At 35.9% G+C, this 12,729-nt stretch overlaps 1 protein-coding gene across 7 annotated transcripts in view; it reads left to right on the forward strand.

Moving 5' to 3' along the window:
* Window positions 1-12,729, forward strand: part of KMT2E (lysine methyltransferase 2E (inactive)) — an 89,533-nt gene that overhangs the window by 47,142 nt on the left and 29,662 nt on the right. For 6 of the 7 annotated variants that reach the window (XM_019487468.2, XM_006265198.4, XM_019487470.2 and 3 more), the window contains 6 exons: window positions 334-546; window positions 3,338-3,468; window positions 4,091-4,208; window positions 4,856-4,965; window positions 10,321-10,585; window positions 12,578-12,676. In XM_019487468.2, coding sequence (XP_019343013.1) covers window positions 334-546; window positions 3,338-3,468; window positions 4,091-4,208; window positions 4,856-4,965; window positions 10,321-10,585; window positions 12,578-12,676 — 936 coding nt within the window. The remainder of the gene's footprint in view (window positions 1-333; window positions 547-3,337; window positions 3,469-4,090; window positions 4,209-4,855; window positions 4,966-10,320; window positions 10,586-12,577; window positions 12,677-12,729) is intronic. The other variant, XM_019487469.2, reaches the window with a different exon arrangement.

Consider the following 12,729-nt stretch of genomic DNA (forward strand, 5'->3'; position numbering starts at 1 on the left):
GAGCGTAGTGACTTTCTGCAAAGTTGTATTGTTTTGTAAGAGCTTAAGCAGTTTAAATCCAATTATTTATAGTAAGTACATAGAATTTTAAAACTTTTTGTGTAAATGGTACTAAAGGGTAAGTGTGTAAATGTAAAATATATATAAGGAATACAACCATGACAAGAATTCTAAAATTTATAAAAAGAGTTATGCATTTGAATGGTTTGTACTAATTTCGTACAAAATGTTGGTCACTTATTCTAAATCAGCTATTCTAGGTTTGGCTCTGGGTAACTTTGAAAATCATGTTTTCCTTTTTAATTCTGGTTACTTACTGTGATTGATTTATAGGGTTCAGCTCCAGAAATTGATCCTACTGATATTTCAAACTTTGGATGGGAAACTAAAATCAAAGCATGGATGGATCGTTATGAAGAAGCAAATAACAACCAGTACAGTGAAGGTGTTCAGAGAGAGGCTCAAAGAATAGCTCTGAGATCAGGCAATGGAAACGACAAAAAAGAAGTCAACACCAGCAATCTCATCTTCAAACCTCCAGTAGAGGTAAATGAGAGACAGGGAATTGTGTAACAAGGGGAAAACGCGCAACTTTAGAAAACACCAAAACTTGTATCTTGTTATCTACACAAATACATACAGTGTTGTCGTCTGTGATGTTTGCATGCATGGCTTGTATTGAGGTGTGTTTGCTTGTTTTAGCAATAGATAAATTGTTTTTCTCCCCCCACATAAACTTTTTGTATTGCTGTCAAATTTGTGGAGGGATAAAATATGTTAGTGTAAGTTCATAACTTTCATATAAGAAGAAGGTGACAGCAGCTAATCTGAACATGCTTTGAGGTCTGTACTGTTATCAAGTTCGTATAATTTCACCCTCTTGGTTTATTTAGAATCCAATAAATAGAGCTTACTTCCTTATTATCAATGTGACTCAGTTATCCAAATTAAAATCATATGTTATCCACAAAATTAAAATTGTGTGTAACATAGTTCTCAAGAAGGATCCTGAAATTATCATGTTTCTGTACATAAAACATGCACCTTTCCTCCAAAGCACCCCACTTCCTCCCAAAAAAAAAAACAAAAAAGCCCAAAAACAAGCTAGCTGCTGGAAATTGAAGCAGATTCTGCTACTTATTGACTGAATCCACAGGGAGCAGAATAATGAGCAGTTTTGGCTCCCTAGCTATGGCTACTTTGTTATGTTTTATGTGGAAAGGGTTTTTTTTGCCTTTCAAAAAACAAAGTACATACTCCATTCCAGGGTGAATTGTATGCAAGACAATATGGTATGTGGTTTTGTCTTTCACTAAGACTTTAGGAGAATACCATAATTTAGAGTCCTGAACTGCTTAAGCCCTTGAAGAAATTTTACCCCTAATATTTCAAATGTTGTTTAATTAAACAAAAAAGTGGCCTCCAGAAACAAATGTACCCCTTCTCCCCACCACTCCTTCCCCACTCCCCCCATTCTCTGTAGGTCCTGAAGAAAACAAAATGATATACACTGCATACTTCATTGTACTACTTGAGAATTTTGAGATGAATGTTTGTAGGATTGCTAATACTTAAGTTTCTCACTGAAACCTGTAAGAAGTATGTTTAAAAAAAAGTTATGGGGTGTCTTGCTCGAAAATTTCTAATGGGAGGAATGCTATGGGTGATTAATGCACTGCATAGAACTTTCGGAGGATCCAGATTCATAAAGTAGCATGCTGCTGGGAATGTTGCTCTTTTTAATGTCTGTGAATATTTTGTCTTGCTGTTTAGAGGAAATCAAGTTAGGCCCCAAACCTATACTTCTTAAAACATAAAACAAAACAAAAAACTAACCTTGGAATACACTGACTTACTTGAGTTGCACATTAGCAAGTCCCAGAGCTGGTTGTAAGAATACCAATACCAAAAATGAATTACTTAGTTACAAAGGAGTTACAGTGGATAGTGCCATCCAGTTAGTATCAGCTGAATCCATGTGATATTAACTTACATATTCTTACTTTATTTTATTTTATTTATTTATTGTTTGCATCTTTGAAGGGTTAAAAAAGCTCAAGTATTTTAAATATATGAAAACAGGGTAAAAATAGTTTGGTCCCTTATCTGTATAACTTTATATTAGTTACTGCCTTCCCCCACTTTCTTTTTCTCCATAATAAAATCCATCTTCTAATAAAAAGCACAAAAAATTGGGGTAGCATAACAGTATCTGTTACCTTTTAACAACTAGTTCACTCATGTACTTGTGATTCCCTAATAGTGGTTCTTTTGCACAGTTTGCATAGAACCTCTCTGTGACTCATAACCTAGAAACAACTTTATTAGCTTCAGGTCCGTGTCAGTAGCATACAGGGACATTCTGTATTATTTTCCTAAAATTAACTGCCTACAGTAGTTAAATTAATCCAAATAAATATTCTTTTATTACCTAAATTACAAGAGAGAAAACAAAGCAAGCACAATCAGTTGTTACAGCAAGATCTGTTGAAGGAATCTGCAAGCTGTTGAATATCTAACTTTTGATAGGGAAAGACTAATCTTAAGGAAAAGTTATCTTATCAGGTCTTGTAATAGAAGCATCTTTGCTTCTCTCCCTCTAGCATCAGCATGGCACACGTGACACAGTCCTTGGAGGAATGTCCCTGCTTGCAGAGACCTTCGCCTAGATATAGGCCAATTCACTTTTGATCAGAGGTGACACAATTACCAGAGGTGTGAGTTCCTTAGTTGTTGTGTCAGGGTACATACTAGGTTTTGATTAAAAGGCATCTGCCCATCTGAAGTTAAAGAAATGCACAAAACTTAATTTATTTTTTCCTGTTATCAACATTTTTATTAAAGTTCATCCTATGTGATATCTTCCTGTCCTATTTCTCAATAGGATAAAGATGCTACCATGCATAATCTTTCCATTTTTCCCTTTTGATCAGTGCCCCTGACACTTCCTGGCAAAAAATCTATTACGCAAACTAACTTTTGCCCTGTGGTTGTCAGAACGCATAGCTGTATTGAGCAATCCCTATGATGATGATGACAGTAATCCATCATTAAACATAATACCAGAATTGAAGGCATTGCTACACTGGTTCACAGCCATATAGTAGAGATCTATAGTTATTATGACAGTTCTACAGTCTTGGTCCATAGGTAATTGCATTTTTAGGGGGAACAGGTTAATAAGGTCATACAGGTTTTTTTAATTGTAAGGTTTGGTTTGAGTTAACAATTGCTTGTTGCTTTTAAAGGTTTCAACAGTATAATCTTATGCCTAATAACAGCAGTACGACCAGTTAAATAATATTGTTTAAATTTGTTTTGTCGTCTTTTTTTGTAGAGCTATGTGCAAAAAAACAAGAAAATTCTGAAAGCTGCCAAAGACTTGCCTCCAGATGCACTTATTATTGAATACAGAGGAAAATTCATGCTGAGAGAACAATTTGAAGCTAATGGCTATTTCTTTAAAAGGTATAATAATTCAAATAACTTTTATTAACTGTGCTGTTTTACCAACAAGCTGATACTTTTTGTAGTTAGCTTGTTTATCTTTTTATGCCAGATACTGGAACATTTTCTTATCTTTAATAGACTAGGAATGTAGCATTAAGGTTTTGAATGTGGATACATTTTTCATCTGAACATCCTTGTGGCTTATAAATATCTGTGAACAACCTAGTGACTTTTTGATAGTATCACAATCAGACAAATTGAGAAATTTGAATCCAAAGAAACTAAGTGATCTGCTCAAGATTATCCACAGCAGTCAAATTATTGACCTTTTGTCTTCTAATTTTGACCTTTAGCAACAATCCTATCCCTCCCTGCCAACTCTCTGACAAAGGAGTTATTTGTAAAACCACATTTTAGATCTGAGGAACTTTTTTGAATATTTTACATGTTTGTCTTTTAAAAGCTCAGATAGATTTGGACTTGGAAGTTCTTAGCTGCTAACCTGTATTGATTTTTATATTGGACTTGTATTAGGAAATATAATGATGTAAAATAAAACAAGCTTTAATAATTTAAAATGAAAAATATAATTACTATTTTCAGTATTACAGACTAAGCATTTGTTGCTTTTTCTTTCTAGGCCATACCCTTTTGTTTTGTTCTATTCAAAATTCCATGGGCTAGAAATGTGTGTTGATGCACGAACCTTTGGAAATGAAGCTCGTTTCATCAGACGTTCTTGTACGCCAAATGCTGAGGTAGGACTGTGGCCATATGAAATAATAAATTTTTGGGGGGGGGTGTTCTGGATGAACAGCCCACATTTTACACTTTTGACTCACGAGATATATTATCGAAATTTTGTATTGTATAATGCTGGGTTAGTCTTCAAGCATTGCTGTTGGTCAAGAAGTTACAAGTTTCTTTCATATAATTGTTACTTTGTAAAGTACCTGTACACAAAGCTCGAGTGCATTAGGTTGCTGAATGCCTCGCCTCTATTTGGCCAGTGGTGGAAATGACAGTTGTAGTCTTGCAAATTAAAACTTAAAAAAACCAAACGGACTACCTTTAGTATTTTACTCTGAAATAAAATATTTTCAATAATGCCTCAACTTCTAAGCACAGAATGAGGAAGAAATGTGTATAAATCATGAGTAATAGATTATACCTAGTCATCAGGGCATTTTTCAAGAGTAATTTTTTATTTCTTTGAAGGGCATGATAAGGAAATAGATGTACTTTCTACTTATACAAAACATAGCTGTTCTCTTTGTTTATTCTGCTTTCATCAATCTCCCAGTTTTTCTTTATAAAATACCGTAGAAAATGGTTAAATGTAGATCTGTTTTAAAAAATTTGCTCTAACTACATTATAAAATAATGGTTTTGCTCTTGGATTTAGGTGAGGCATGTAATTGAAGATGGCACGATTCATCTTTATATTTACTCCATCCAAAACATTCCAAAGGGAACAGAAATTACTATCGCATTTGATTTTGATTATGGAAATTGGTAAGTATTTTCAATGTGTATAAAACATCCCATGTGTTAGGACAGTTTACTTTTAAAAGTAAGCAGCATTACCATGTCCTTTAGAAACTGACTATAGTTAACTGGCTGTTTTGGGGTTTTGTTTTTTTTAAACGGAGTTGGCGTTTTCTTGCAACTCACTGACTCTATATAGAAGATATTCGGTTTCCAGGATAATGTTTGGTGTAGGGTTTTATTTTGGTTTTTTTCCCCTTTGTTTTTTAAAATGTTTTTAGTGTTTCAGACTCCTGCATTGGAGTTCTGTTGTTTTTTGTACAACATCACTAGAAATAAATGTTCTGCAGGCCAAATAAAGCTCTGTTAAGTCTGCACTCTACCATTAGATTTAAATATAGATGTGTAATAGTAATTTAGGGCAGAACATGGCCCATAAAATCTTACTACTGGGGAAACATACAGGGTTTTTTTAGAAGGCAGTTGTGGGGAGGGGGATGTAATATCTTTACAGATAAACCAAGGTTATTTAAGTTTTGACAGTCCATGAAAGCTGGTAAACCTGGAATGTTTCAGTATTATTTGAAAAGAATTCAGGGTAAATGTTCTTCTGTTGTGCATGGAGAAAGTCTTTAATCATCAGATTGGTCCTCAGTTATCATAGACATGGGAGGGTCATTTAAAAAAAACAAAACCTGGAAACTTTCAAGGGAGAGGGAGGAAAAAATCTTTTACCCCATTATTTTTTAGGGATGATATTAAGATAATGGCAATTGGGAGAAGATTGAAAAGACAATTTTTGTCTGCATGAACAAGAAAGGATTTTTAGATTAATATTTAAAATATTACTGCAGCACTTAAGTACTTCAAAATATGTTCTGATAACTAATAAATAGTTTAAAGAAAATTACTTTATATCAGAACATAATGTTGGGTAATTATAATATTTATATTTTAGGTTCATATACTGTATATAGCAACATAAATTATGGGGCATATTATTGTAGTCCCAGTCATAAAATCATAGAAAAATAGGCCTGGAAGGAGACCTCCAGAGATCATCTAGCTAGAGGCACAGTCATCCCTATCCAAACCATCCCATACAAATCCATTGTCTAACCCTGTTACTAAAACTACACAGTTGACCCTGACAGCCACGAACATAACATCCTAATTTGCCACAAGTAAAGCAAGGGGACAATGATGGTCAATGTTCTGCTACTATGAAGTTTGTTAAAATACACTCGAGATTCAAGGAAGAGGGCCATGCCCCCTCAACAGAAGGCAAAAGCCCCCATATCTGACCAGGTGGTAAAATTCCTTCCTTTACCCAAGATATGATAAGCAGTTTGACCCCTAAACATAGGGGTGAGGCCATCCAGCCAGGAACCTCTGACTTCTTGTCCCAGTAAGAACATTGGCACACCCCAGTCAAGATCCCAGCCTTGGCTACAGTAAAAACCCAATGCTTCCAAGGAAGGTGGAAAAAAAGATCTATAGTAGAGCATGGGCGTAACTATTTCTAGATCATCCTTGATCAATACTTACCCAGCCTCCCAGCATGGAGATTCCATAGCTTCCCTATACAGTCTATTCCATTGTTCTAACAGTGAAGAAGTTTTCTCAGTATCCAATCTAAACCTACTTTGCTGCACCTTCAAGCTATTAGTCCATGTTTTATTCTCTGCAGTAAGAGAGAAAAGGTGTTTTCCCTCTTTATGATAGCGCTTGAAGTCTTTAAAGACTACCATTGTGTCCCTTCTTAAGCATCTTTTCTGCAAGCTGAAAATGCCTACTGCATTCAGCCTTTCCTTGTATGACTTGCCTTCCAAGTCCTTTGTCACCTGCCTTTTGGACCCTCTCTAACGTCCCCAGATTCATTAAAAAATGCAGCACGCACTTCTCTAGATGATGCCTAACCAGGAGAGAGGCACAGTCACTTCATTTCCTGTGTCTTGTACATAATGCTTCTGTTGATGCATCCCAAAACCTCATATACAGTTGCATCGCACTGCAGACTCGTATTGAGTCTGTGATCTATGGAAACTCCCGGACACATGTCCATAGTGCTAATATCCAGCCAGGTATCACCCATTTTGTGTTTGGTTTTTTATTGTTCTTCCCAAGGTGTAGCATCTTGCATTTGTTGTCAGCATTGAACTTTATCTTGTTAACTCCAGTGCAGCTTTCCAGTCTATTGAGGTTCTTCTGAATTGCACTTCTGTCCTCCAGCGTGTTCACAGTTCTTCGTGGTTTCATGTTGTCTCCAAACTTGCTCAGGGAGCTTCTGTGCAAGCATCCAAATCACTTAAACAGATTGAACAGCACTGGGGCCAGAACACAGACCCCTGTGGGACTCCACTGAAAACCTCCAGCCATTCTGATAGGGATCCATTTAGAATTACCCTTTACTTGTGGCTATTGAGTCGGTTGTCTATCCACCTTAAAGTAGTTTTGTCCAGTCCACATTCCTTCAATTTATTTATGAGACGGTCCTGCAGGACCTTGTCTAAAGCCTTGTTGACAATATCCATGGCATTCCTTTCATCCACACAAGTTGTTAGTTTTTCAAGGAGATCAAATTTGTTTGACATGATTGTTCTTAAATTTGTGCTGGCTGTTTCTGAACAGGCTTTCTTCCTCCAGATGCTTGTAAATGGACTTCTTTATGATACAGTCCTGTAACTTCCTGGGTATTGAGGTAATCGGGAACCAGTGTTATGAGAGAATGAGTATGAACACAGCAGCCCTTGTTGTGTGTTAATCTGTTGCTGCTTATGATAACTTCAGTCCTGGAAGTGGAGTTTGATGTAGAGACAGTTTATGCAGTAGAGGAAGTTGCTGTACTCTTGGTTGTCTGTGGTGAACAGATCACTGATTCAGAAGATAGCACCTCTCCTCACTGGATTTGGAGATTGACATCCTTTGTCCTGTAGAAGAATAGACAGTCTGTTACCTGCCCATCTGCTTGTTTCTTTGGGCAGACTCAATGGTACAGATAGCAATGAGCTTATGTCTTTTGGGCCTTGGAAGATGACCTGGAGGGGCCAGACAGAAGAAATGGATTTTTTCCATGTCCTGACAATAAATCAATGTGCAGTTTTTTTTTATTCTCCCTCAGCAAAAATGGTTTGATTATCTTGTAACAAATGGAAATATGTTCAGGCTGAAAGTTGTTCAGACAGAAAAGGACCTATGTTTTGTAAATACTGCCAAATGAAATATACATTTCCAAATGCCACTAGGATGACTAATCATATCCTTACATATATAAAATGTCCTGTAGACATTTAAAAAATGTCTTTGACTGGAACTCAAAGTTAAGAAGAAGAAAATTAAGTAGATAACACTGACAGTGATTGTACGTTCAACAAGCACTCTTGGTCCAGAAGTCTTTTTACTCCTGTGATATCATCTGGAGGTGTTATACATGCAAGTTCAGCTCTTCAGTCATAAACAAGAGCCATCCAAATTAGCTATATATGAGACTACTAAATAATTTATAGACAAGATATCACCTGAATATCAACAAAATACTGACCAAGCTCTTGCAAGATCTACCTGTGCTTCTGCTCTTTCATTATCAGTCTCTGAAAAGAATACTGTCAGCAGAAGACGGTCTTTTAAACAGACCTTTCCCACCAGTAGGATATGAACATGTGGAATGGAAACTACATAAGAAATCAGCAGATCAGTTTGGCAGAACTTATAAATGGGTAGATAAATTACAGGTCAGGAAAGGAATCTTCCTGGTGAAACCTTGACCATGTTTTAACTACAGCATTGAAACAAGAAAATGTACCATCTGCAGAGTGTTTTAGAAGTAAAATATGTGAATTGCTAAAAAAGATTGAATGAAATTATTTGCTTCACTGACTGACAATACTAGTAATATGAAAGCAGCATGGGATACCCTTAAAGGACATCTAAATGTGTATTACTGAAATAGGATGTAGTACTTGTGAGTTAAACCTGCTACTTAGTGAATTAATGAAGTTGGGCACACTGGACAACATCTCCAAAAGTTGTTAAAAAAATAGTGAAAACTATTCTTATTGTAGCCTAGCCTTTAAAAGGCAGTAGGAAGAAAGACATGGTAAAAATAAAATGGTAAGTGGAACATTCTATCAAAACCAAGTGGAAAAGTGTGGTGATGTTTAAAAGCTTATTAAAAAGCAAAAGAAAGCTGTTATTGAAAGTGATAATCAAAAATGTTAAATCAGTGGGGACCAACCTTTTTGGCAGATGTACCACAAAGTAAGCACTGTGTCATCCCTTAGTGCCACTCCAGTCTTCTTCCTTTGCCTGATCTTTCTGTGTGTTGACCCTCCCTAGTCTGCTGCATGCTCCACACAGGCTAGGCTGCCTGTGCCACCAGCCAGCCTTGTGCCAGAATTACAGGGTAACATTGCACCCAGGCTCCGTGCAGAATTTTCTAAATGTTCAACTGTCAGAATTTGTCTCACATTCCTCAGCTTCCAGCCAGTTAGTCATTCATTTTTGAGAAACTAAATTCATCTCTACTCGTAAGTTAGGAAGAAGTCAAAGCAAAGAATTATCATTTGTAGACTGGACCAATACAGCTGCCACTGAATACTAGCTGCAGTCTGGAGTTTGAAGTTAGTAAAGTACGTGAAGGTAACATAGTTTTAGCATTTTGACTGGGTTGCTAAATAACATAACAAAGACCATGTATTCGAAGAGTATTTGCAGTTATTACAGAGTGCAGAACCTCTTCAGTTTGGTTCAGGAGTGCAATCTGGGAATCTATCAAGAAGCTTGCTCCTACAGCATAGTATCAAGGCTTTTTGTGCAAGACAACTTCGGGCTCTTCTTTGTTCCTCCTTTATTTCGCATTCCTTCATTTTCTGCCATCTCTGTGCCAGCCTGGCTAACTTGCTTTTCTAAATGCTAATATTTTCATATTTCTTAAAGCTTGTATACTTGTCAAGCTGTCTTGCATTCATTTGAGTAGCTCACTTGGTTTTATATATATATGAGGAATAGAATCCAGCAGTGTCCCATCTAGGAAGATACAAGGTTTTTTGTAACTCGGTTTTGTTTTGTTTTTTATAAAAGTAAATGACCGTGTTTTGCAGGGGGGGGGTGTTAAATTCCCTACCAAAGTATGTTTCTTTCCTTACTTTTCCTTTTTATTTTATTTAATAGAATAGATTTTTATGTGCTCTTCAAGCTGCAAACTGGAAAGAAAGTTTGTTTAAAATTCCAATTAGCTCTTTTTTATTTGACTAAGATATATAATCTCTTGTCGTAGCAGATGTTAATTTACTATGTACAAGTCAGATTTAGCTTTAGAAGACTGTACTGCTACATCGTTTGTTTAACATTAATTTTTCCTTCTTTGCTTTTAATTTATTTCAGTAAATATAAAGTGGATTGTGCTTGCCTCAAAGAAAATCCGGAGTGTCCAGTTCTTAAACGTGGTTCTGAGCCTACAGAAAACATCAACACTGGGTATGAGACCAGAAGGAAAAAGGGAAAGAAAGAGAGAGACATTTCAAGAGAGAAAGAAACTCAAAATCAGAATATCACGCTGGATTGTGAAGGAGCAGCTACTAAAATGAAACTCCCAGATAATAAGCAGAGGAAACTCTCTCCCCTCAGACTGTCCATTTCCAATAACCAGGTATATTAAACAAAAATTATTATAAGCAAAGGAAACTTTCTGCTCAGGCTGTCCATTTGCAGTAACCAGGTATATTAAAGCAAAAATTAATCTTTACGAGCCAAAAAACTATAGAGCTTATCAGTAATTGGAAAGAGTTTTTACTATTTTTTAATAGTGAATAAGCTGCTTTATAATGTGCTTACTCTTCCCAGTTCTCTTTAAAGAACTGTTTTCTTTTTTTTGTTTTTAAGTATTTGGTTCCCTTAACCAGTTCTCTGTCCCTCACTGAAACATCCATATAAACCAGAAATTCTTTTCAGATCTCTAATGTAAAAGCCTCATGCCATGTCTCAAGATCCCAAAAACATCTTGGAGTGGTTTATTGTTAGTTGCATTCACTTTGTTCTCATGGATGTGATGATTTAGCCCCAGGTATTAATAACCCTGCATTCATAATGGCTTTGGCTGTCAGGTTTTCACCAGAGAGATGTTTTTACAGTAATATCCTCATATGCCTTTCTTGTATGCTGTTATATGAGTTGAAAGCTTGAAACTGGAAGGTAATGATGAAAGGGCATATGCTGATCTTGAGTGGTGGTGGCAGGTCTAGTAAAATACAGAGGAGTCATTCTTATAATGGTTCTTTTTAAATATATTGCCATGAAAAAACAGGTAAATAACATAGTAATACTTTCATAGATACTAATTTGGGAAAAGCTGCACACCACAGCTAGTGAAGAGAAATTTTACAGCAGCAGAAGAGAATAAAAATTGATCCGTATTTTATACTGATGAATAATCTATTTTGTTGTAAATGATGTGTAAGTTGTACATGTATTACTAGATGGAAGCCATTTTCAAATTTTTGCCACCCTCTTACAGTAGAGTGACCAAAATGAGAATGGAGGTCAGGGTTTTAGTGATGAAGCTGATGTAAAAAATATATGTGAATTAATTTGCCAGTTTTTGATGGGCAAGCCTGCCACAATGCCCCAAATACCTAGACTGCTTTAGAATGGTTTTGGGTTTAGAAGGCGTGGCATGTGACTCCTACAGGTGTTGATCTGTTAAGGCAATATGATCAAACTGTGATCTTACTAGTAAGTACATTTTCTTGTCCGATTAGTCCCTAGTAATAACTGGTATTTGGAACCTGTTCCTGGGCACTTAAGAATACAGTGCAATGCTTATTAAGTGCTGTGACACTTTTTTTTATAGCAGTTTACTAAAGGAAAAAAATAATTTAAACTTTTTTTTATCTAAGGCAACCAGAAATAAGAAAACTGGTAGAACTTTTGGTTACAGATTGTTTGTTTGTTTTTATTTAAAATAAAATCATACACACTGTTTTCAACTTTGGAGTTCTTAATTTTATCCTTGTTACAAGAGACCTGAAAGAGTCAGAAGCATTCTCCTTTTATAAAATACTTTTAGTGTTCCCATTTGGAGGTACTGCTGTTAGTTTATAGTGGAGAGCTTCATTGGAAAAGCTCCCTTTTGTAGGTACAGAGGTTGGAGTTGATCGTAAATTTTATACGAGTATGACAGCTAACCTGTCTTGTGATGATATGCCTTATATTTAATTTAAAAAAAACAGTAGAAAGATTTTTTTTTTATGGATGTTTTACATTAGGTTCCTTTTTTTAGCTGCTTATGAGTTGCCTGATCTTTAAAAGTGTGGAGCACTTAGCAGCTCCTATTACTTTGCAAACTTAATTCTTATAATTTTGGGTGAAAAAACTTGAGTGAGACTGACATATTAAAGAAAATGATGGGGAAGTGTATATATTTGGATTGGAGAAGATACTTTTGCCAGGAGATTATATCTAGGGTTTTAAAAGGTTTCAAGTGGATGATGATACGTAGTTTTTTACATGTTGCATTAGTCTATTGGCTGGTTGCTTTTGAAGTAGTGACCTCAGGATTCTTAGCCCTCTGTAGCCTTTAGTTTTCCCTAGTTTGCAAGAGTAGTAGTGGAGCTTCTGTAAAGCAGTCATTTCCATCTTTCAGGAGCCAGATTTTATTGATGATATAGAAGAAAAAACTCCTATTAGCAATGAAGTAGAAATGGAATCAGAGGAGCAGATTGCAGAAAGGAAAAGGAAGATGGTAAGTTTGGGAAGCAAGTAGCTGCTTAAAGCTGTCACTAGGGCTTAGTGACA

This window comes from Alligator mississippiensis, chromosome 4 (assembly GCF_030867095.1).
Source record: "Alligator mississippiensis isolate rAllMis1 chromosome 4, rAllMis1, whole genome shotgun sequence".
Lineage (NCBI taxonomy): Eukaryota > Metazoa > Chordata > Crocodylia > Alligatoridae > Alligator > Alligator mississippiensis.